Source organism: Polyodon spathula, chromosome 23 (assembly GCF_017654505.1).
Source record: "Polyodon spathula isolate WHYD16114869_AA chromosome 23, ASM1765450v1, whole genome shotgun sequence".
Classification (NCBI taxonomy): Eukaryota; Metazoa; Chordata; class Actinopteri; order Acipenseriformes; family Polyodontidae; genus Polyodon; species Polyodon spathula.
The window spans coordinates 1,345,926-1,370,650 of NC_054556.1; the positions used below are offsets into that span (position 1 = coordinate 1,345,926).

Genomic DNA, 24,725 nt, shown 5'->3' on the forward strand with positions numbered 1-24,725 from the left:
CTATGTGTCTCACGAATATATTTTGAAGTGCAATGAATCAGGGATAGAGCTGCGGCTCTTCTCATTTAGCTGATAGGCTTCTCACAAATATATTTTTCCGAAATCTGCTGTCAGAAAAACAAAAGGAGAAAAACAAAAAAAAAACGAGAAATATTTGAAAAAGTTGAGCAGTGAAGCAGAAATGAATGCGAGCTGAGCCTGTGAAACAGAGACACGAAAGAAAAATGCTACGTTACCTGCTTGATTGGATTCCCTGAGAATAGCTCTCTAGAAGCACAGCAAAGTGTACTAAAGCGCACTGTCAAGGCATGATTAAGCACAAGGAAGCATTGCAAAGCACAGAGGTCTGGTGAAGCATAGGGAAGCATTGTAAAGCACAGAGAGGTCTGGTAAAGCACAGAGAGGTCTGGTAAAGCATAGGGAAGCATTGTAAAGCACAGAGAGGTCTGGTAAAGCATAGGGAAGCATTGTAAAGCACAGAGAGGTCTGGTAAAGCACAGGGAAGCATTGTAAAGCACAGAGAGGTCTGGTAAAGCACAGGGGAAGCATTGTAAAGCACAGAGAGGTCTGGTAAAGCATAGGGAAGCATTGTAAAGCACAGAGAGGTCTGGTAAAGCACAGGGAAGCATTGTAAAGCACAGAGAGGTCTGGTAAAGCATAGGGAAGCATTGTAAAGCACAGAGAGGTCTGGTAAAGCATAGGGAAGCATTGTAAAGCACAGAGAGGTCTGGTAAAGCATAGGGAAGCATTGTAAATTAATTGGGTTAATTGAGTACTTCACATTTCACTGGAACATGTTTACGATATTTAGTATCACAAGGCCAGCCTCTCGCCACAACGGTAAAAGAGTTTTTACATAAAAGAGAAGTTTGAAAAATGCTGTCTGAACTTTGGACTCCAGAACCTTTAGCTTCAGAGCGCGGCTGACGATTTTAATAAACAATTCAGATGGTCCGTTCGCAAATCCTGCGTCAGGTTTACTTTTTATAGTGCTTCGAAGCTGAATCAACCACAGCACTGCGCTTCACTGCCAGGTCGGGTAATAGAGCTACAATCAAATCAATAAAGCAGAGTCAACACATAACAGAAGGGATCTAAAACAACTTGATAAGCCACATCTCTCACGTTCATTACTTGCTTCATACTATCATCAAAAACTGGGCAGTGGCTCACAGATTTCTTCAGAGGAAGCTCTGAATCTGCTTTAGGCAGCGCAGAGTCATTTCTAACAGAAACTTTTGCCTCAATCTTCGGATTTTGCAGATGAACACAAGGTAGAAAAACAAAGCACTCCACTCCTACAGCACTATTACTGTCCGCGCATGCTGCCACAACTGCTGTAAATCTGCCATTAATATGGCATTATCTGTAACATAAAGACTTCTTATCGAGTACCAACATCATTGCCCTTCACTGCAAAGCAATAAAAAGGGTGGAGGGACAAGTAGACTGGACTATCGACACAATTCATGCCAGCATGTCATTCCTGGGTAGGGTGACCACAGACTCCCTGTACACTAAGACAGTTCAGGCTTTTCAACTCTCACTCCCAATGCATTCTGGTAAGTGTAGTCCTTCCGTGAAAGGTACCTCACACAGGTAAAATGTACCAGAATGCACTGCAGTATGAGTTGAAAGGCCAGAACCGCTTCAGCCTGTCCAGGTGTACATGGAGTCACAACATCACCCTAGTCCTGGGCCTCTCTCAAGCAGAGACTGCCATCTGTACCCTCTTAGAAAATTAAAGAGAAGTTACATTGTACAAATACAATTAAATATAAATTTTAAAAAAACGAACATATAAACAGACAGAAATCATGAACTAAATTCATTAACAAAATGAAGAGAAATAAAGGAATGAAGCAGTCTGATCAGTTCCTAGGTACAAGGCTAAGGGCGTTGAAGGTCACTGGGTGGATAATGAAAGTGTGTCGCACTGTGTGGTTTTGTTTGTTAGGGCTCACAAATCCTGTGGGGCTGGTTTTTCAAAGCTTGTAAGCTGGATCAAAGTGATGCTACATTTTATGATAGCAATTACTTTTAAAAAACTGCAGTAAAACATTTTGAAGCATCTTACTACAAGTGGCATTTTCAAGGAAAAACATTTAAAAAAAGTACTCCAGCAACAAAAATGTGCGTGAAAAAATGTGGCAGTTAAATTTGCCAGGTGTTTCCCAGCCTTGGGGTTTGTCTTGTGACTTGCATTTCACACAACTGAAAAAGAACATCTCATACAGTGATAGAGAGGACAGACCGGACGGCACAGCCATACTATACCCAAAGCCTCCTGCTACTACAGGGGTGGAAATACGACTCCCATTGCATAGCAGCTTGACCCAAGCATATGAGCTTAATAAGCTTGTTAGCTATACGCCAGGGCTAATGAAGCATGTATTAAAGCCTGGCATGAGTGAAACTGCTATGAAACAGGAGTCTTATTCCCATCCCTGCACTGCAGCTCCCCTTCTCTAGCTACAGATTAACAGTGAACGATACCATTTAAAAAGGTCCTCGTTATTAACTTCAATACACTCAATCTTAAACTCTGCACAGGCAGAGCTACGAGAAACCAAGTCCAGCAGATATTGCCTCCAACATGTGAATACACGATCCTGCTCTATAACTGCAGGTTAAAAACACATGGAACACAAAGCGTGTTTCTATGGAGCTCAGCCATTCTGATTTTACTCAATAATGGAACGGCAAATATAGCACGGCTGAGAAGAGGACCCTGAAACCACATCTTACTGATGAAAAGAGCTTCCCACGGGCCCTCGTGCCCTGCTCTCTGCCATTAACTTCCACGGGATTCCAAAAGCACGTTCCCCTTTATAAGAGGACACAGAAAGACCAAAGCATGTTCCCCTTTATAACAGGACACAGAAAGACCAAAGCATGTTCCCCTTTATAACAGGACACAGAAAGACCAAAGCATGTTCCCCTTTATAACAGGACACAGAAAGACCAAAGCATGCGTCACAGAAACAGCTGCAGCTACTGCATACATCGACTGGGACTTTATCAAGAAAATGTTCGCTAAAATGAGCGAGGCACAAATACAGCATATTGAAAGTGACAGCTCATGAAATGATTTATAAAGTGTGGTTCAAGTGTGGGCTTCGGGGTCGATGTGATCAACCTGACATGTCACAGCTGGGTTTCTTTAGAGCCTTTTACAGTCAGAGGAATCACCCTGCATTGCACCCACCAACACCACAGAATTCACACAATCCACAAGATTGCCTTTAACTGTTTAGCGCCAAATAAAAACCATTGATCGAGACTTGGAGAAGCAGGAGTCAACTCTTCAGTGGCTCAATAGTTTCTAATAATCTCTACAGCATCCTTCTAGCAATACACATTTAACATGAACAAAAGAATATCCCTTTTCAGGAGAGAAGCGTTTCTCCAACACATTTAACTTTCTGTTGTAACTTTATTGGACAGAGAGTTGAAACAGTTGTAATAACTATGTTAGAGCTGTCGGGACCATGCAAAAGAAGAGAAGCAGTAACTACACTCGCTGTGTAAGAAGCATGCAGGTGTGACATGCACAGGTCCAGCCAGGCTGCTGCATACACTGCCCTGACTTTGAAACTCTCATTAACTTGTGCTACACAATATCCTAATAAAGTTACAAGTCGTTTGAAAACTCTGATAAAAAAATACGAGATGTAGGGTAAGATGCAGCTTGTCCGTGCAGGATTTGATCACTTTCTTTTCAGAAAAACAGGAAAACAAAACACAAATCAAAACTAGCCCGAGATACAAAACTTTCATTTATTTTATTACCGTTCTATTTCATAAAGGTTTGAGTGGATTTTCCCACCTGAATAAGTTTAAGATACAACACTGAAAGAGACAGACAGACAGACACACACACAGCTGATCAAATCCTATTTTGACTCGACTACCTGCACAAGCTGCTGTTGTTATTTTGGATCTTCTTTTCTGTGGAGACGAGTTCTCCACTGCTTATTGAGCTTCTCCGCGCTGGATTTTAAAGGACTCTGTTTTGGCACAGGAATTCTCTACAACATGATTTTATTAATATTACTTAAAAAAAATAAAAAATATACACAGACACACACGTCCTGTTTTGTTGTTTTTTTTTAAACCCCTCTGTGCTACTTTCCTCTGAGACGGGGCTCCTCACAGCCGCTTGGACCCTTGAGATCCGAGGTGGACAGCGTTGTGTCTCGGCATGATTTAAACTAAAAAAGTCCCAGAAATGGCTTGATTTCAGCTATAAAACTGTGTGTAAAAGAAAACAAAATTGTCTTAAATATATATATTATATATATTATATATATATATATATATATATATATATATATATATATATACCTATACAGATCCGTGCGTTTAGTTTGGAGAGTTTCTCCGGTAGTCAATTACAGTCTTGTTGAGCGCGGCTCCAGTATAATTTGGTGGCGTCCCTCCTGCCCATTTAGTCACCCCAAGTCTCGTCACACAGAATGCTTCTCCTGACAGTGAAGGTGCAGCGCTCTGCTTTGCCGTCAGTGTTAGCGATTGCTGCTGCTGCGGGTTTCTGGGATTCCTTTGCTTGTGTGTACAGTACAGTACTGCACAGAAGACTGCCGTAACAGATTGTGCAGGTTAAGCTTTCTGGGACACACTTGTAAACAAGTCTCTACAACTCAAGACAGAGGGTTTATGCAGGCAAGAACTGTGTTAAACAAAATAATAAAATACTTCCATATGGGGCTGTCTATTTAAAACTTCTGGGAAAATGTTCGGGTCGAACAAATGTACAGGGGAATGACCAATTTATTACAAAAATACAAACTCTCAAAATCATTGCGAATGCACACAGACCACTCGCAGATCTCAAACTGCAAGAGAGGTGGGGAGAGACGGGAACACAGAAACGGTGTGAGCAGGACTTCTCTCCAATGTGCATGTGTAACGGCCAGTAGCGGTCAGCTCTGACTAAATGAATGACTGACTCAGGACTGCTGGTGAAGGCATTATTGTGCAGACCTACTGCTAGACTAGACTGTCAAAGCTAAATAACCCAAAATTGTCATTTGAATTGTAAAATACTAATATTAAAAGACTGTAAAGCAGAAATCTACAACTCAAGACATTTGAATTTGTTTTAGAAACAAACATTGCTGACGATTCAGAGTAAATAGCTTTGAGGATCGAGCCTGGCGTATTTAAACTCTATCAGTCCCTGTACTACAAATCAGAAACACAGGACTGCATTCCTTGTGCTCTCATAGTCTGTTGCTCCCCCTCTACCTCTCTTCTTCCAGAAAAGCTCTTCCACTTTTAGCCTAGAAATACAGTTTATAAAAAACAGACCCCCCACCAAGCAGAGAGTTGCAGCTTCTCCTGGGCCTTCCTTTTAGCAAGCTAGAAATGGAAGGGTCAAAAGAATCAACCCCATTATGAAGAATACGCGGTTGAAGTCGTATCCGTGTGTGCAGGCTGCCCCTCCCCTCCCCTCCCCTAGTCCATGTGTGCAGGTTGCCCTCTCCCCTCCCCTAGTCCGTGTGTGCAGGCTGCCCCTCCCCTCCCCTCCCCTAGTCCGTGGGTGCAGGCTGCCCCCTCCCCTCCCATAGGGGAGGGGTAGTCCGTGCGGTGGAGAGGGGATCAGGCACCCCCGTCCCGACGGGGGGAGGGGAGGGGAGGGGATCAGGCTGCCCCACACGTCCGACGGGGGAGGGAGGGGGAGGGGAGGGGCAGGCTGCCACGTCCCCTTACGGGGGTCCGGGAGGGGATCAGGCACCCACCCCTCCGACGGGGATGGGTGGGGAGGCCCCCTACTCACGTCCGACGGGGGAGGGGAGGGGAGGGGATGCAGGCCTCCCACGTCGACGGGGGAGGGGAGGGGATCAGGCCCCACCCTCCGACGTCGGGAGGGGGGAGGGATCAGGCACACACGTCAGACGGGGGAGGGGAGGGGATCAGGCACACACGTCCGACGGGGGGAGGGGAGGGGATCAGGCACCAACGTCGCGACGGGGGAGGGGAGGGGATCAGGACCCACGTCCGACGGGGGAGGGGAGGGGATCAGGCACCCACGTCCGACGGGGAGGGGAGGGGATAAGGGATCGGCACCCACGTGAAGACGGGGGAGGGGAGGGGATCAGGGGTGCACACCAGGCCCCCTCGGGGGGTAAGACGAGGTGGCGTGGGCTCCCCTCCCCCGTGTGTGCAGGCTGCCCCTCCCCTCCCCTAGTCCGTGTCGCTCGAGTCGCTGCTCTGCTCTCCCTGCACTTTGTTGTGGTGCTGCATGGCTCGGTGGTAAGCCACCTGCACAGATTTCCGGATGTTGCTCTTCCTCCCCTCCAGCATCTTCAGCTTGTCCAGCTCCTGGTCAACCCCCAGGGGAACCAGCTTGGTGCGCGGCAGCCACTGCCTGCGGAACGGGGAGAACGAGAAGAAATCAGCAAACAGCTTCATCAGGGTTGGAAATAAGAGTCTGTTAAATAACAGTTGCACCCAGTCCAGGTTGACAAGCTCAGACGTGTCATAGAAAACTCATAATAAAACCAGGGCTGGGTCAAACAGCTATGCAAATGGAGTCTTATTTCCAACCCTGTTCATTCATACCTGGGTTTCAGAAATCAATGATGGTTGGACCTCAAAACTAAATTTAGAAATACTAAAATTATCTAGAAGTAATACATTCAGTGACAACAAGGACAACTGAAGGCATTGAAAAAGCCATGAACTGGTTTCTTTCAGCATTTCTAAAAACAACCTCAAAGTCACAAACACACAGGGCATGGAGGGTGTCTGAAATGAGTGGGGTGAATGAAACTGCAATTACTTTCAAGTGTGCTGTAATAGCAAAAACAAGGGCTGCCCGTTAAACTGATGAATAAGAGAGTTAATGAAGGGAGCAGGGAAGTACGGAAGAAAAAAGGAATACAAGACTGAGCGAGGGGGGGAGTGAATGAAGGAGGAATGACGGATCGAGGGAGGGGGGAGTGAATGAAGGAGGAATGACGGATCGAGGGAGGGGGGAGTGAATGAAGGAGGAATGACGGATCGAGGGAGGGGGGAGTGAATGAAGGAGGAATGACGGATCGAGGGAGGGGGGAGTGAATGAAGGAGGAATGACGGATCGAGGGAGGGGGGAGTGAATGAAGGAGGAATGACGGATCGAGGGAGGGGGGAGGGGGGAGGAATGACGGATCAAGAATGAGGGACTAGCTCCTATCCCTCCCGGACTAGGGGGGCTTCCTCCTTACCCCAGTGAATGAAGGAGGAATGACGGATCAAGGGAGGGGGGGGGGGACTTCCTCTCCCACTCCCCTCCCCCTCACTTACTTCTCTTACTGCCTAGTGAATCCCCTCCCCCCTCCTTACTGACCCTTACTGCCTAGCTCCCTCCCCCCTCACTTACTTCCTCTTACTGCTCCTCCTTACTCCCCCCTTCTTACTTCCCTTACTGCCTAGTTCGATCCCCTACTCACAATCACTTACCTTCCTCACTTACTGCCTAGCTCTTAGCTCCCCCCTCACTTACTTCCTTCACTGCTAGGGATCGAGGGAGGGGGGAGTGAATGAAGGAGGAATGACGGATCGAGGGAGGGGGGGGGGGAGTGAATGAAGGAGGAATGACGGATCGAGGGAGGGGGGAGTGGGGAGAAGGAGTGAATGAAGGAGGAATGACGGATCGAGGGAGGGGGGAGTGAATGAAGGAGGAATGACGGATCGAGGGAGGGGGGAGTGAATGAAGGAGGAATGACGGATCGAGGGAGGGGGGAGTGAATGCAGGAGGAATGACGGATCGAGGGAGGGGGGAGTGAATGAAGGAGGAATGACGGATCGAGGGAGGGGGGAGTGAATGAAGGAGGAATGACGGATCGAGGGAGGGGGGAGTGAATGAAGGAGGAATGACGGATCGAGGGAGGGGGGAGGGAATGAACCTCCCCGCACTACTAACTTCCCCCTTACTGCACGAGCTCGAGCCACACTAACCACTACACTACTCCTCCTTACTGCCTAGCTCCCCTTACATGCCTCCCTAGCTTACCCCCACTACTTACTTCCTCCTTACTGACTAGCTCCCTCCCCTGCCCCCTCACTACTTCCTCCTTACTGCCTACTCCCTCCCCCCATCCCACTCACCCTGACTTCCCTCCTTAACTAGCCTAGCTGTGCCTCCCACCCCTCACCTCACTTCTTCCTTCTACTCCTAGCTCCCTCCCCCCTCTGACTTGAAGACTACCTTACTGGGAGGGCCCTCGATCCCCCTCCCCACTCCTCTTACTGACTGACCTCGACTTCCTCCCCTACTTAATGAAGCCTCGTAGCTAGCTCCCCCCCCTCCCCCCTCACTTGACTTCCTCCTTACTCCTAGCTGGGGAGGGGGGAGTGAATGAAGGAGGAATGACGGATCGAGGGAGGGGGGAGGGGGGAGGAAGCTCCCACTCACCAGGTCCTTTTGTTGTCGAAGAATAGCACGAGGTAGAGGTGCTCTCGGGACTCCTGGCTCATCTGCTCCCCCAGTTTGAGCACGTCGAGGGGGGGCACCGGGATTGGAACGCCGTGATGGAACATCCCCTCCCGAGGCATCTTCGGATCAATGATCTGAAACCAGAGAAAGAGAGAGAGAGAGGAAAGCACAACACCATGTTAAGTTTGCAATACATATGTTTTTGCATATCAAGAACAATGATCTGAAACCAGTGTCAGAGAGAGAGAGAGAGAAAAAAGAGGGAGGAGAGAGGAGAAAGGAGAGGGAGAATATTGCCCATATTCATAAAGCACAACACCATCCCTTGCAAGAAACAGCTGAAGGGCACACAGAAGCCCCCCCCCCCCCCCCCCCCCGAGTCTCTAGACTGTCGCCTGGCTCGCACTAAAGTACAATAAAAAAAGAACTTTGATTGATTTTAGTCTGTGACTGAGGAGCAGGTTAACACTTAGAAACAAAAACTATATTAAAATAAAGAATAAACAAAAGCACACCTGAAAAAAAAAAAAAAAATATATATATACATAGTTATATATATATATATATATAATATATATATCTATATGCCATATAAATATATATATATATGATAGATAGCAGGGGTGGACTCATTTTGAATGGCCTGCCATTACTGAAACTGTCACTGCTGCCTCCTGGTGGACACTCGCAGCACTGTAGCCCTAATGGGTACCTCCCAGTATAAACTCCCTTACCAGTGCGGGGTAGGAGGGGTAGCCCCGGCACTTTGCCCACACAAGGTCTAGAGAGTGAAGCGGGCTGTACTCATCAGGAGACATCCAACAGGACCGGCCACGACCCGAACGGACCACTGCAGAGAGGAGGGAGGAGAGTCAGTACCAGAGACTGAAGAGAGGGTCACTACCACAGAGACAGGAGACAGGGTCAGTACCAGAGACAGGAGAGAGGATCAGTACCACAGAGACAGGGAGTTAATACAGAGAGGACAGGAGAGGGAGAGAGTGCTTACTGCCGAGAGAGACTCCGCGCCCCCCTCCTGTGGAGTATGACTCGTTCTCTGTCCCCGACGTCTCCTCGCTGCTGTCCTCGGGGAAGTTCACCCGGGAGAACGAGGGCTTGCCGCGACCCTGCTTGGAGGGAGTGGTGCTGCGAGAGAGAGAGAGGAGAGTGAGCGAGAGCACCTCTCAGTGCGTCTCTTTGTGTGTGCGAGTCTCAGTGTGTTTCTGTACCCGGTACGGTCGGAGGAGCTGCTCTGTGTGTGGGAGTCTCAGTGCGCCGCAGCATCTCAGTGCGTTTCTGTACCCGGTACGGTCGGAGGAGCTGCTCTGCGGGTGCGAGTCTCAGTGTGGCTCAGTGTCTCAGTGTGTTTCTGTATCCGGTACGGTCGGAGGAGCTGCTCTGCGGGTGCGAGTCTCAGTGCGCCGCAGCATCTCAGTGCGTTTCTGTACCCGGTACGGTCGGAGGAGCAGCTCTGTGTGTGCGAGTCTCAGTGTGGCTCAGTGTCTCAGTGTGTTTCTGTACCCGGTACGGTCGGAGGAGCTGCTCTGCGGGTGCCAGTCTCAGTGCGCCGCAGCGTCTCAGTGCGTTTCTGTACCCGGTACGGTCGGAGGAGCAGCTCTGTGTGTGCGAGTCTCAGTGCGCTGCAGTGTCTCAGTGCGTTTCTGTACCCGGTACGGTCGGAGGAGCAGCTCTGTGTGTGCGAGTCTCAGTGTGGCTCAGTGTCTCAGTGTGTTTCTGTACCCGGTACGGTCGGAGGAGCTGCTCTGCGGGTGCGAGTCTCAGTGCGCCGCAGTGTCTCAGTGCGTTTCTGTACCCGGTACGGTCGGAGGAGCAGCTCTGTGTGTGCGAGTCTCAGTGTGGCTCAGTGTCTCAGTGTGTTTCTGTACCCGGTACGGTCGGAGGAGCTGCTCTGTGTGTGCGAGTCTCAGTGTGTTTCTGTACCCGGTACGGTCGGAGGAGCTGCTCTGTGTGTGCGAGTCTCAGTGTGGCTCAGTGTCTCAGTGTGTTTCTGTACCCGGTACGGTCGGAGGAGCAGCTCTGTGTGTGCGAGTCTCAGTGTGGCTCAGTGTCTCAGTGTGTTTCTGTACCCGGTACGGTCGGAGGAGCTGCTCTGTGTGTGCGAGTCTCAGTGTGGCTCAGTGTCTCAGTGCGTTTCTGTACCCGGTACGGTCGGAGGAGCTGCTCTGTGTGTGCGAGTCTCAGTGTGGCTCAGTGTCTCAGTGTGTTTCTGTACCCGGTACGGTCGGAGGAGCAGCTCTGTGTGTGCGAGTCTCAGTGTGGCTCAGTGTCTCAGTGTGTTTCTGTACCCGGTACGGTCGGAGGAGCTGCTCTGTGTGTGCGAGTCTCAGTGTGGCTCAGTGTCTCAGTGTGTTTCTGTACCCGGTACGGTCGGAGGAGCTGCTCTGTGTGTGCGAGTCTCAGTGTGGCTCAGTGTCTCAGTGTGTTTCTGTACCCGGTACGGTCGGAGGAGCAGCTCTGTGTGTGCGAGTCTCAGTGTGGCTCAGTGTCTCAGTGTGTTTCTGTACCCGGTACGGTCGGAGGAGCTGCTCTGTGTGTGCGAGTCTCAGTGTGGCTCAGTGTCTCAGTGTGTTTCTGTACCCGGTACGGTCGGAGGAGCAGCTCTGTGTGTGCGAGTCTCAGTGCGCCGCAGCATCTCAGTGCATTTCTGTACCCGGTACGGTCGGAGGAGCAGCTCTGTGTGTGCGAGTCTCAGTGTGGCTCAGTGTCTCAGTGTGTTTCTGTACCTGGTACGGTCGGAGGAGCTGCTCTGTGTGTGCGAGTCTCAGTGTGGCTCAGTGTGTTTCTGTACCTGGTACGGTCGGAGGCGGCGCTGCTGCTGGTGCTGGTGCTCGACTCCGAGTCGGAGGAGCTGCGTGGGAGGCTGCGCTCGTTTCGGTACACGCGGAAACTCTCCGTCACTGGCTGACTGCCCCCGTCGAACCCATTGGAGGGGAGACCTGAGGGAAGACAGGGAGAGAGAGCGAGTTACAGCAGAGAGGAAGAACAGAAGTGTGCGTCTGTGCGCCAATACGTCTCCTCTCTCACGCGGGGTTATGGCTCAGTCTGTGTGTGTGTGTGTTTATATCTCTCTCTTACCCAGGTGCAGCTCCTCGCTGCTCTCCTGTGTCAGTGTAGTGTGTGTATATGTCTCTCTCTCTTACCCAGGTGCAGCTCCTCGCTGCTCTCCTGTGTCAGTGTTTGTGTGTGTCTCAGTGCAGTGTGTGTATATGTCTCTCTCTCTTACCCAGGTGCAGCTCCTCACTGCTCTCCTGTGTCAGTGTAGTGTGTGTATATGTCTCTCTCTCTTACCCAGGTGCAGCTCCTCGCTGCTCTCCTGTGTCAGTGTTTGTGTGTGTCTCAGTGCAGTGTGTGTATATGTCTCTCTCTCTTACCCAGGTGCAGCTCCTCGCTGCTCTCCTGACTCTCACTGTCCGAGCTTGAGCTGCTCCGGGGGCTTCGCACCCTCTTCCTCGGGCGGGGGCCGGAGAGCAGGGGCAGCCGAGGGGGTCCGATGGGGCTGGGGCGGCAGCCGGGAGCCCCCTGGCTGTCCCGGTTCTTCGGGGGCCTCCCTGGCCTCTTGGGAGGCCCTGCGGTCTTGGGGTTCTTCTTAGAGAAGAGGACCGAAGTGCGGCGCCCCACTTCTGGGGCCAGAGCAGAGGAAGAGGAGGAGCCCAGACCTGCAGAAACACAGACAGTCAGCTGCAGACAGAAACACACACAAGGGTTAATGGGAATCCCACAGCAATTAGGATGGGGCAATATTACAATGCAGTAGAATATGGAATAGAGGAGAGTTCAACAATACTGTACACTAGACACTGTACACAAACAAAAACTACAGCTTTCCAACCTGCTACTGGGAGGGAAACCGCTCCGCGTTTTAATGCAAGCTTGATTAGCCACAGTGTACAGGCAACAAGCTCAGGTGTGTCTTCTTAAACTCTTTGTGTAAAATCCTGGACTGAATCAAACTGCTATGCAATGGGAATCTCCTTTCCATCTCCGACTACAGTGTGTACTCCTTTCTCCTCCCACCTCCTATTCCCTCTTGCTTACCTTTCCCCCCTCCTGCTCCTCCTCCTCCCCCTCCTCCCCCCATCTCATGGCTGCTGCTCTCCTCCCCCTCCTGGTCAGAGTGCCGGCGGAGCTCCTTGCCGCCGCTGCCTGTGCCAGTTCCGGTGGTGCCGTTGCCGGGGAGGGGGTTGTGGTGATGACGGTGGTGGTGGTGTGATGAGGGGGGGGCGACCCCTTGCCCGCGGTCGCCCCCCTCCCGGCCCCCCATTCCACCCCCGTCTTTCTGGTGAGCCATCTTGCGCTTGATCACCGTCATCTCCTTCTTCAGAGCCTTGGCGCGCCGAGAACGGCCGATGCTGTGCCTCCCCGCGCTCACCTCGTCCAGCTTCTCCTGCAGGACCTTGAGCTGCTCGCACAGGGGCAGCCGCTTGCGGTTCTCCGGGAGCAGCAGGTCTGCTGGAGGGAGGTGGGGAAGAGAGGGGAGAGAATGTTAAAATTACAGTGTCCTGGGATACAGTGCCATCTCTATTCACACACACAAATAGCACTAGCAACATTCGCACAGAAACACGAAGGTGAAGAGGTGGGAAGCAGGAGGGGAGAAACAGCGCTAAGACAAGAAAAAGAAAGAAATGCACGTAGCTGAAAGGAGACGCAGAGACAGCTGGCAACGCACAGACGGTCAGCGACCCTCTCCTCTCACCATCCTCCAGGCCCAGCTGGCTGCGCTGCCCCTCTGCGGCGGGGGGTTTGGGCAGGTGCAGCCCCGTCTCGAAGTCGATGCCGATCTTGTCTGCCTGCCTCCTGGCCTGCCTCAGCAGGGCGCCCCCCTGCTCACGGAGCCTCACCGCCGCCCGGTAGAACACTGTGTCCTTGGCATTGTACTTGAGGCAGTTGTTGACAATGAGCCCAAAGTCCTCCTCGAACTGCTCGAAGCTGCGGTACTCGTGAGCCTCCAGGCTGACCAACATCGTCTGGAAGTCCATCGGCTTCTTGATGTGGTCCAGGTAGTCCGGCACCTGACAAGGGGACAGAGGGAGTGGGGAGACAGAGTGTTAATACTGGGGTACGGCATACAGAAAAATTCTATTCACAGAGAGAGAGAGAGAGAGAGAGAGATCTAATTTACATTATTAGTCACACTACATACCATAAAACAAAATAACAGTGAAAACACAAACACAGCCAGCCAGCCACTGCCACACACACACACAGGGGGGCAATACCTCTGCCAGCGGCACAGGGTCAGTGAAGAAGTTGCTGGTGTCCTTGTCCTGCAGCTGCTCCAGAGTGTTCCTGAGCAGGATCAGGAAGGGAGTCAGCTGCACCTCCATGGCAAGCTGCTGCACTTTGATCTGCAGGACACAGGACAAGTCAATGCATTACAATACAGCACAATACAGTGCACCAACAATAATACACAATGCACCAGACTGTATACTACATCTACAGCCACAGGACGAGTCAATAACTAACTAACTGTATTCCTGTGCGTGACTTGTGATCTGCAGCCTCTGCACTGGTAAGAGTCCCTGTAACCAGGCTCCGCTCAGGGCGATGGGGCATCTTGCAGCGACCCCCCTAGGCTCTGGAGTGCTCGTCCCCTTGAAATGAAGGGCACAGGGAGTGCTCCTGTTTTTAAAGCACGACTGAAAACTTACTTTTTACATTTTTTTCTTTTTTTTTTTTTATCTACTTAAAATTATAAGTTTCTATTATTTAAATAATTACTTTTTAATTCTGACTGATGTATGTGTGTTGTGATTTTGCTTGTAAAGCACTTTGTGATGTACCACATGAAAGCACCATATAAAATAAAGATTTCTATTATTTCCACATCACAAACCATTACACTACAAGTGATAGAACACAATACAATTCCTTTCCCAACTAAATACACCATCGTACAGCTACAACCTCTTTCCCATATCCCTGCCTTTCTCTCTCTCCCTCTCGTTTCAGTTTCTCCCTCTCGTTTCACTTTCTCTCTCCCTCTCGTTTCAGTTTCTCCCTCTCGTTTCAGTTTCAGTTTCTCCCTCTCGTTTCAGTTTCTCCCTCTCCCTCTCGTTTCAGTTTCTCCCTCTCGTTTCAGTTTCACTTTCTCCCTCTCGTTTCACTTTCTCTCTCTCCCTCTCGTTTCAGTTTCTCTCTCCCTCTCGTTTCAGTTTCTCCCTCTCTCTCGTTTCACTTTCTCCCTCTCGTTTCAGTTTCTTTCTCCCTCTCGTTTCAGTTTCTCCCTCTCCCTCTCGTTTCACTTTCTCCCTCTCGTTTCAGTTTCTCCCTCCCTCTCGTTTCAGTTTCTCCCTCTCCCTCTCCCTTTCAGTTTCACTTTCTCTCCCTCTCGTTTCAGTTTCTCCCTCTCGTTTCACTTTCTCCCTCTCGTTTCACTTTCTCCCTCTCGTTTCAGTTTCTCCCTCTCCTTTCAGTTTCTCCCTCTCGTTTCACTTTCTCCCTCTCCCTCTCGTTTCAGTTTCTCCCTCTCCCTCTCGTTTCACTTTCTCCCTCTCGTTTCAGTTTCACTTTCTCCCTCTCGTTTCAGTTTCTCCCTCTCCCTCTCGTTTGTTTCTCCCTCTCGTTTCACTTTCTCCCTCTCCCTCTCGTTTCACTTTCTCTCTCTCTCGTTTCACTTTCTCTCTCTCTCGTTTCACTTTCTCTCTCTCTCGTTTCAGTTTGTTTCTCCCTCTCGTTTCACTTTCTCTCTCTCCCTCTCGTTTCAGTTTCTCCCTCTCCTCTCGTTTCTCGTTTCTCCCTCTCTCTCGTTTCAGTTTCTCCCTCTCGTTTCAGTTTCTCCCTCCCTCTCGTTTCAGTTTCTCCCTCCCTCTCGTTTCACTTTCTCCCTCTCCCTCTCGTTTCACTTTCTCCCTCTCCCTTTCAGTTTCTCTTTCTCCCTCTCGTTTCAGTTTCTCTCTCTCCCTCTCGTTTCAGTTTCTCTCTCCCTCTCGTTTCACTTTCTCTCTCTCTCTCTCGTTTGTTTCTCTCTCTCCCTCTCGTTTCACTTTCTCTCCTCTCGTTTCACTTTCTCCCTCTCGTTTCACTTTCTCCCTCTCCCTCTCGTTTCAGTTTCTCTTCTCTCTCTCGTTTCAGTTTCTCTCTCTCTCGTTTCAGTTTCTCTCCCTCTCGTTTCACTTTCTCTCTCTCTCGTTTCAGTTTCTCTCTCTCTCTCGTTTCAGTTTCTTTCTCCCTCTCGTTTCACTTTCTCCCTCTCGTTTCAGTTTCTCCCTCTCGTTTCACTTTCTCCCTCTCGTTTCAGTTTCTCTTTCTCCCTCTCGTTTCACTTTCTCCCTCCCTCTCGTTTCAGTTTCTCTCTCTCTCTCGTCACTTTCTCCCTCTCGTTTCACTTTCTCTCCCTCTCGTTTCAGTTTCTCTCTCTCCCTCTCGTTTCTCCCTCTCTCTCTCTTTCTCCCTCTCCCTCTCGTTTCACTTTCTCCCTCTCTCGTTTCACTTTCTCCCTCTCGTTTCACTTTCTCCCTCTCCCTCTCGTTTCACTTTCTCTCCCGTCTCCCTCTCGTTTCACTTTCTCCCTCTCCCTCTCCTTTCTCTCCCTCTCTCGTTTCAGTTTCTCCCTCTCGTTTCACTTTCTCCCTCCCTCTCGTTTCACTTTCTCCCTCGTTTCAGTTTCTCCCTCTCTCTCGTTTCAGTTTCTCCCTCCCTCTCGTTTCACTTTCTCCCTCTCCGTTTCACTTTCTCCCTCCCTCTCGTTTCAGTTTCTCTCTCCCTCTCGTTTCAGTTTCTCCCTCTCGTTTCACTTTCTCCCTCCCTCTCGTTTCAGTTTCTCCCTCCCTCTCGTTTCACTTTCTCCCTCTCCCTCTCGTTTCACTTTCTCCCTCTCGTTTCACTTTCTCCCTCTCTCGTTTCAGTTTCTCCCTCTCCCTCTCGTTTCAGTTTCTCCCTCTCCCTCTCGTTTCAGTTTCTCCCTCTCCTCTCGTTTCTCCCTCTCCCTCTCTTTCTCTTTCTCCCTCTCGTTTCACTTTCTCCCTCCCGTTTCTCCCTCTCGTTTCACTTTCTCCCTCTCTCGTTTCAGTTTCTCCCTCTCCCTCTCGTTTCACTTTCTCCCTCTCGTTTCACTTTCTCCCTCTCCCTCTCGTTTCAGTTTCTCCCTCCCTCTCGTTTCACTTTCTCCCTCTCGTTTCACTTTCTCCCTCCCGTTTCTCGTTTCACTTTCTCCCTCTCCCTCTCGTTTCAGTTTCTCCCTCTCGTTTCAGTTTCTCCCTCTCGTTTCACTTTCTCCCTCTCCCTCTCGTTTCAGTTTCTCCCTCTCGTTCTCAGTTTCAGTTTCTCCCTCTCGTTTCAGTTTCTTTCGTTTCAGTTTCTCCCTCTCGTTTCAGTTTCTCTCTCCCTCTCGTTTCAGTTTCTCCTCCCTCTCGTTTCACTTTCTCCCTCCCTCTCGTTTCACTTTCTCCCTCTCTCTCGTTTCAGTTTCTCCTCTCCCTCTCGTTTCACTTTCTCCCTCCCCTCGTTTCACTTTCTCCCTCCCTCTCGTTTCAGTTTCTCCCTCCCTCTCGTTTCAGTTTCTCCCTCCCTCTCGTTTCACTTTCTCCCTCCCTCTCGTTTCACTTTCTCCCTCCCGTTTCAGTTTCACTTTCTCCCTCTCGTTTCACTTTCTCCCTCCCTCTCGTTTCAGTTTCTCCCTCCCTCTCGTTTCACTTTCTCCCTCCCGTTTCACTTTCTCCCTCTCCCTCTCGTTTCACTTTCTCCCTCCCTCTCGTTTCAGTTTCTCCCTCCCGTTTCACTTTCTCCCTCCCTCTCGTTTCACTTTCTCCCTCTCGTTTCACTTTCTCCCTCCCTCTCGTTTCAGTTTCTCCTCTCTCGTTTCAGTTTCTCCCTCCCTCTCGTTTCACTTTCTCCCTCTCGTTTCACTTTCTCCCTCTCGTTTCACTTTCTCCCTCCCTCTCGTTTCAGTTTCTCCCTCCCTCTCGTTTCACTTTCTCCCTCTCGTTTCACTTTCTCCCTCTCGTTTCAGTTTCTCCCTCCCTCTCGTTTCAGTTTCTCCCTCTCGTTTCACTTTCTCCCTCTCCCTTCACTTTTCTCCCTCCCTCTCTCGTTTCAGTTTCTCCCTCTCCCTCTCGTTTCACTTTCTCCCTCTCGTTTCAGTTTCTCTTCTCTCGTTTCAGTTTCACTTTCTCCCTCTCGTTTCACTTTCTCCCTCTCGTTTCACTTTCTCTCTCCCTCTCGTTTCAGTTTCTCCCTCTCGCGTTTCACTTTCTCCCTCTCGTTTCACTTTCTCCCTCTCCCTCTCGTTTCAGTTTCTCCCTCTCCCTCTCGTTTCAGTTTCTCCCTCTCCCTCTCGTTTCAGTTCCTCTCTCCCTCTCGTTTCAGTTCCTCTCTCCCTCTCGTTTCAGTTTCTCTCTCCCTCTCGTTTCAGTTTCTCTCTCCCTCTCGTTTCACTTTCTCTCTCTCTCATTTCAGTTTGACTTTCTCCCTCTCGTTCAGTTTCTCCCTCCCGTTTCAGTTTCTCTCTCTCTCTCGTTTCACTTTCTCCCTCTCTCTCGTTTCACTTTCTCCCTCTCTCTCGTTTCACTTTCTCCCTCTCCCTCTCATTTCACTTTCTCCCTCTCGTTTCACTTTCTCCCTCCCTCTCTCGTTTCACTTTCTCCCTCTCGTTTCACTTTCTCCCTCCCTTGCTCTCTCACCGACTCTCGTTTGATCTTCTCTCTCTTGCGGATCAGCTCCACCAGCAGTCTGGCTCTCTCCAGGTCATGCCGCAGTCTCTGCCAGGACTTGAGCTGCTCTTTCAGGGCGCTCTGCTTCTCATCACCCTCCTTCTGAGTAGAAAAAAAAAAAAAAAAAAAAAAAACACATGGAGTCCGAGCCAGACTGTAACCAGGGAGAGATCGGCGACCCAAACCAGCACCCTGAGTATGCACTATACTGCCTTCGGGGGATTTCATGCACTGCACTGCACTAACTCAATAAAGGGCTCTTGACCACAGCTCACAAGATGTAAAACAACACTATATTTACTTGCAAGGGAGCATCTGCAAAATATACAGAAACAATTCTACAAATAAGGTCAGCTTCCAGCTTGCGTTCCTTTATTCCTATTTACAGCCTGAGAAAACACACAGACTGAAAACAAATCAAACCGACTACGTGATCAAGGGCAGAGAATTACAAAAAATAAATGAATATGATGTAGAAATTAAAATAAAAATACAAAAAAAACCTAAAATAAAGATAAACTATCAAAAATAATTCAAATATTGTTGTAATTAAAAGTGATGCAAGTAATGTAACAATCTATCAGTACTATACAAATGATTGCCTGGAACTTGAATTCTGATGGAACTCTTAATTCTTAAGAAAATTCTTAAGAAATCAGCATCTGTGCTACACGAAGCTGCAAAAACAACAAAAATAAATCAAATAAAGTGAACCCTTACAGGAAAAACTACTCCACTCTCCAAGGAGCTGTCCTTCTCATCGCTGTCCTGCAGAATAGAAACACACACATATAACACACTGCACTGCTACCACACACAGTCAGGCTATCACATAATCCACAATATCGGAACAATTCTGACTTAAACCACATAGTGAAAACTACTTAAAATGTCTCCAGTAATTAGCCACTTGAAAAACTGCCAGAAAAAACTTGCCTGAAAGTCTGCTGGTGCGAACGGCCTTTAAAAGTTTTAAACATTTATGAAACTGAGGGATGAAGTAAGATTCCTTTTGCATAGCAGTTTCATCCTTTCTAGACTTTATTATGTGCCCGATTATGGGCCGGGGGAGGGCTGCCCCCCCTCACTGCTTACCCACCTGCTCGGCGTGGCGCTGGGACTGCAGGTGCGTCTGCAGCCGGCGCAGGAGCGGCACGCCGTTGCGAGACTGCCTCTTCAGAGTCCAGTAGCTGTGCAGCCGCTGCATGAACTGGCTCTTCCGTGGCAGGGTCAGCTGGCTTGTGATCTTACTGAGCCTGCGCTCACAGACAGACAGACAGACAGACAGACACACACACACACACACAGAGACACAGACGCAGAGGAGACAAATACAAGAGACAAAAACGCATTTAGATGTCACAATCATACATCTAAAATTCCAGTGATGAAAGTAAAAGAACATTACAGATATTAATAATAATAACAACAATAATAATAATAATCACACTATTAAGAAGTTCTTCTGCACAACTGCAGCTGGGTGAATATATTTACCTTAACAACTTTTTTTCTAGCATTTAATATCTCCAAAACGCTTGATGTTCTGCCAACAAGTTTTTGTATAGCATATTTCCTGAAACAATATCCCCATCACACAAACGCTGCATGCAACCAGTCACTCACACACACACCAGCCCCTCCCCATCTCTCACCTGTGTGGCGGGATGCACGGCACGGACACCACGGGCGCGGCCGCTCTCTTCTCCGCCAGGATCTTGCGCGCCTTCTTCATCTTGATGCGTGACTTGGCCTTGGCCTTCTTCACCTTCTCAGAGCTCCACCCCTTGCCCTCCTCCTCAGGGGGCTCCTCCTCGTCCTCTGGGTCTCCCTCGCTGAGGGACAGAGCCCCGGCCGAGGTGGGGGCGGACGCGGGGTGGCGCGCTGAGCCGGGCGGGGTGTGGATGTCGCAGTACGCGGTCTTCCTCACGCTGAACGACGTGCCGTTGGCCCCAGTCTCTCTCACGGGCTCCATCTTCATGTAGAGCCCTGCCTGCTGTGCGCAGGTCACGTGGAAAGCCGTGTAGCAGTTGGCTTTGTGGCACTGGATGCAGGCTCCGGAGCCGCGCTGCTTGCAGATGTAACAGGTCAGCTTCCAGCGTGCGGGGGGGATGTGCTCGATGCTGTCGATGGGCTCCAGGAACACTGTGTTGGCGAAGCAGACCTCTGGGATCCACAGTGCGCACACCACGTGCGCCCAGCCGCTGTCGTCCGTCTGCTTGAAGGCGCCGCCCTTGTTGGGGCAGAGCGCGCAGTCCACCGCGCGGGACGGAGACTGCAGGCACCGTCGGCACAGCCACTGGCCCTCGGGGATGTAGGGCACCCCGTAGCACTCTTGGTGCACGGCCAGGTTGCACATGTCGCAGAACAGGATGACGTTGCTGTTCTGGCACTCGCCGTCATTGCAGATGCAGCACACGGCGTCCTCGTCGATGAGGGCGCTGGGGTCCGCCTGGGGAAGCAGGGAACAACAACGACGACGACGACGACAGGAACAATTTAGAAAGGCTGTTATCATTCCTAAACAGAGTAGTAGTATTACACCTCGTCTCCATGAGCTTTGATTGGCCTCCCGCATTCCTCCTGAACCCCATCGATAGTCTACCGAGTTCAGTGAAAAGACTTCAATGAAATGCGGTTCTTTCCCAGCCTCGTGGCTTTGGGAACGGATTAGAATAGAATCAGGGCAGCTCAGATTCAGAGCAAATGCAGGTTGGTTAAATGAACATGGAAACGCAGTATCAGGGGCAGCAGGGTTTTCAAGCCATGGAAACGAGGTATTAGCTGACTGCTGGGTTACCTTGTTGTGGCTCTCGAAGTAGGACTCCTTCTCCAGCCGGTCCATGAGGTACTCGAAGACCTCCTGGGGGATGGACAGCACCCCCTCAGCGTGCCGCTTGTCGTTCATGATGTCCAGCCAGATGTAATCCTCCTCGTCCATGTCGTACTCCACCTCCTCATCCAGCTCCTTCACAGACTTGTCAATGTACCTGAGACGCACCCAGAGAGGGACACAGACACAGGGTACAGGAGCTGAGCTGCAAAGCTTTTCAAAGAGTTGTGTCTGGAAACAGCACTTGAGTGTCAATGCTCACTGATGGAGGAGTGCGCCATTTGCTACTGCGCAGCACAATCCAGCGATTTCCACAAACGCTTGGATGCTCAAGAGCTCTTAGTTTTCATGAAACTTTGGGGCACAAATCAAGTGAGCCACTCAAGTGGGGTTTCTGAACATAGCTGCAAAAAAAACCACCAAAACTCCAATAAAACACACCCTTTCTAATGAATTAATATCTAAATAAACTGAACATCGTGGATTTGTCAAGAGAAAATACAGAAGCTCACTCGAATCAAACAGGCCCAATACTAAGAGCAAAACTCTATACAAATCAATTTTTAAAAATGGAACCGCAAGCCAAGAGTCAGAATTGTAGCTACAGTGTGAACTGTAGCTACATTTCAGTGAGGCACCCGAGTGGAACATGCCTGCCCACTACAGCTTTTGATGTGCGCGTGCGTCTGTGTGCATGCATGCATGTTACCTGCAGTATGAGGTGTCTGCGTGTGCATGCGTGTTACCTGCAGTATGAGGTGTCTGCGTGTGCATGCGTGTTACCTGCAGTATGAGGTGTCTGCGTGTGCATGCGTGTTACCTGCAGCATCAGGTGTCTGCGTGTGCATGCGTGTTACCTGCAGCATGAGCAGCATGAGGTGTCTGCGTGTGCATGCGTGTTACCTGCAGCATGAGGTGTCTGCGTGTGCATGCGTGCTACCTGCAGCATGAGGTGTCTCTGTGTGCATGCGTGTTACCTGCAGTATGAGGTGTTTGTGTGTGTGTGTGTGCGTGTCTGTTACCTGTAGTAGGAGGCAGGTCTTGGGGGCGCGTCCTGTGTGTCCTGCTCCAGCTCCCTGTACACCACCTCAGGCAGTTTGACGGCCGGTCCAGAGGAGGCGCTGTGGTAGTGGTGGTGATGGTGCCCCGTGGCCTCCTTCTTCTTCTCCTTGCTCTTGTGCTTGCCCGGTTTGGGGGTGGTGTTGTTGCCTTTGCCCCCGCTGGCTCCCGAGTTGGTTGAATTGGCTGCCGGGGTATCAGGCCTGTCTTTTGCACCCGCTGAATCCCCCCCACCGGGCCCCCCTCCCCCCGGGGGCCTCCCCCCCAGCGAGCCCCCCTGCCCCCCAGAGGGCTCCTCGGATTCCCCCTCCTCTTCCGAAACGACGTCCAGGTTCTCGAAGATGCTGATCCTGTGCACCTTGCCCTGGATGTCCACCTCCACCAGCCTCTGCGCCTGTGCGTAGGTCATGGTCTCTCTGCTGGGGGACTGGGAGAGTTCTGAGTGGGCTGGACTGGGCTGGTTCTCCCCCCCGGGCGTGGAGCCCCCTCCTCCTCCTCCTCCTGCATCTCCTCCTGCCCCCCCCCGGGACTGGCGCCCCTTCTTCTTGGGCTTGCGCAGCGGGGTGCCCTGGCTGGGAGGGGGGTTGTCGTGGTCGTAGTGGTACAGGTGGTACTCTATGCCGCTGTAGCTCTTGTAGATCTTGCGGCAGGTCTCCACCGGGCACTCGTACGGGGGCTTCGTGGCCCGCAGGTTGTGGCAGAACGTCTTCACATCGAAGTCCAGACCCATTGTTACAACGACGACTGTGGCTGCAGCGGGTTACATCTGGGAGGAAAGGAGGAAGAGAAGAAGGAAGGAAGGAATTAGACATTTTCATTTCATTTGCAGCAGCCTTTTTCAGTTTTTGTAACTCAAGTCCTGAATAAATTTCACTTATTTTAATGATCTTTTAAAAGATAAAACTTAAAACAGTGCAATTTATCTGTTCTGGGTATTTGCATTTTTCCCCTGCCATGTTAAAAATATCCAACAGTGTTTCATCACCATAGCAACCCACACACAACAGCTCAGGAGACACAGTCCCTGCCGATAGCCCAGCCCAGCCCAACCCAACCCGCAGGAGCACCAAAGCCAATGCAGTCAAATTAACTACTGACATATACAGAAATGAGGGTCCCAATTTTAAGGTAAGTGATGCAGCTCAGTACAGGACTGGCAGCTTAGCAAGCAGGAAGAGTGCTGGAGTTACTGTCAGAACCTGCATCTGCAGGCAACTTTTTACCAGTTCCGAGTCCTAATATATTACCCTAGCAATTCCAAAGATATCCCCTCCATTCTGGATAAAAGCATGTGTTGTATTAAGAAGCAGTCACTTGTCTTCGATGAATCAATGTTTAGACAGCTTGAGTTTAACACTAATAATGAAAAAGTTACTGGAGGCAAACCGTTAACACACACTCAAATAATGCTAGCAACCGATCGGGATGACTCAAAGGCTAAACTATTACTGCACAAACATGCAATACAGAAATAAACAAATACAAGAACTTGCCAGCGTCAACAAACGAGTCATCTCCTCTCTTCTTGCTGTCTTTCGTCACGTCAGAACTTTGTTTTTTTTTTCGATTTCAACTACAGTTAACTATAACTCCCCTCCAAAAAATAAATCCACAATTTATATTATTATAGTGTGCAGGGAAACATAAAATGGGAGCGGTCAAAACACGCCACAAAAACAAAAAAAAAAACTAAAAAACCCCGTCAACTTCTCATCATTTCTCGTTTTTCCACTTCGACCCTCCACCCAAGAAAGTAATCACAAACAAAGTCAGTTTAGTAACTTCAGTGAAAAACTCCAGGTTACCTTCTTTGTCGTCGTATCGCGTTGCAGTTGACGGGTTTCCAATGCCTGTGTGAAAGCGCGTCTGTGTGTCTGCGGGATGAGTATTCAGATCAGAGGGAGATGCGCAGATCCCTAACACGGCAGGGCAGCCCCCCGCTGCTTCTGCGGCGCTTTTTATTAACTCTACAAAACTGTTAACGTCGAATCCTAAAAAAAGAAGGAAAATAATTAATTATTTTAGGCGCTTCCTGAATGAAAACAAATACGTTAGCCACAAACCAACTCCATACAGATGACAACGGTACTCTGCAGGCTACTCGCGTTGTCCTCGGCGGTAAAACAGGGTTGTATTTGTTCATATATTAAAGATGTGTTTAAAAAAAATCTAAAATATCGATAAGGAAATGTGTACGCGGTGTGTTTAATAAGGGAGGCTACAGAAACACTGCCAGTGCAGTATAGTATAGGATAGGATAGTATAGTATAGTATATATACACACACACACACACACACACACACAACAACAACAACATGACAAAAAAGGTCGAGCTGAAGTTCAGTGCACATTTCCCACCACAACGCCAAAATGTTTTGCAATTTAAAAGCCTTGTAACGAGACTTACTGGGAATGTGACGCCTGGTGCCCGCACCCCGGGGGTTTCTTTCTGAATAGATATTAAAAGCATTGCAATGTAAATATTAAAATCGCTGCAATGTAAATATTAAAAGCATTGCAATGCGCTTGATCTCATCTGAAAGCCATCCTGGCGGAACAATAGCGGCGCTGCAGCGCGGAGGCGAGCCCGCACTTTCGAGACCTGCCGCTTCCACCGCGCACAGTAACACCCGCCGAGCAGCGCCAGCGACACCCCGGGGCTCCCCGGCTTCCACACTTCAAATCACTCCCTCCCTCCCTCCTTCCTTCTTCCTTCCT

At 49.9% G+C, this 24,725-nt stretch overlaps 1 protein-coding gene across 4 annotated transcripts; it reads right to left on the bottom strand.

Annotated features, from left to right (window-relative positions):
* Positions 1-6,174: 6,174 nt before the first annotated feature.
* Positions 6,175-24,710, bottom strand: brpf1 (bromodomain and PHD finger containing, 1). Of its 4 annotated transcripts, none has more exons than XM_041225079.1 (17): positions 24,415-24,710; positions 23,812-23,997; positions 21,970-22,772; positions 20,915-21,104; positions 19,770-20,566; positions 19,214-19,370; positions 18,835-18,882; positions 18,085-18,213; positions 13,681-13,809; positions 13,158-13,473; positions 12,497-12,910; positions 11,833-12,117; positions 11,250-11,397; positions 9,450-9,586; positions 9,175-9,290; positions 8,420-8,574; positions 6,175-6,391 (listed from the first exon to the last, which is right to left on the bottom strand). In XM_041225079.1, the coding sequence occupies exons 3-17, from the start codon at positions 22,734-22,736 to the stop codon at positions 6,208-6,210; spliced, it is 3,972 nt and encodes a 1,323-aa protein (XP_041081013.1). In that variant the 5' UTR covers positions 22,737-22,772; positions 23,812-23,997; positions 24,415-24,710; the 3' UTR covers positions 6,175-6,207. The 4 variants fall into 4 exon arrangements, with proteins under 4 accessions (XP_041081013.1, XP_041081012.1, XP_041081011.1 ...); XM_041225078.1 differs by having other exon boundaries at positions 12,497-12,907; positions 18,085-18,216; XM_041225077.1 differs by having other exon boundaries at positions 18,085-18,216.
* Between the last annotated feature and the right edge of the window lie 15 nt (positions 24,711-24,725).

Excerpts from the sequence above, each read along its gene's own strand:
- brpf1 (XM_041225077.1), bottom strand. The coding sequence starts at position 22,736 with ATGGGTCTGGACTTCGATGTGAAGACGTTCTGCCACAACCTGCGGGCC. Across the intron at positions 18,217-18,834 it reads AGAGTGGAGTAGTTTTTCCT|AAGGAGGGTGATGAGAAGCA; the intron begins GTAAGGGTTCAC and ends TTTTCTACTCAG. Across the intron at positions 11,398-11,832 it reads CAGCGAGGAGCTGCACCTGG|GTCTCCCCTCCAATGGGTTC; the intron begins GTAAGAGAGAGA and ends GTCTTCCCTCAG.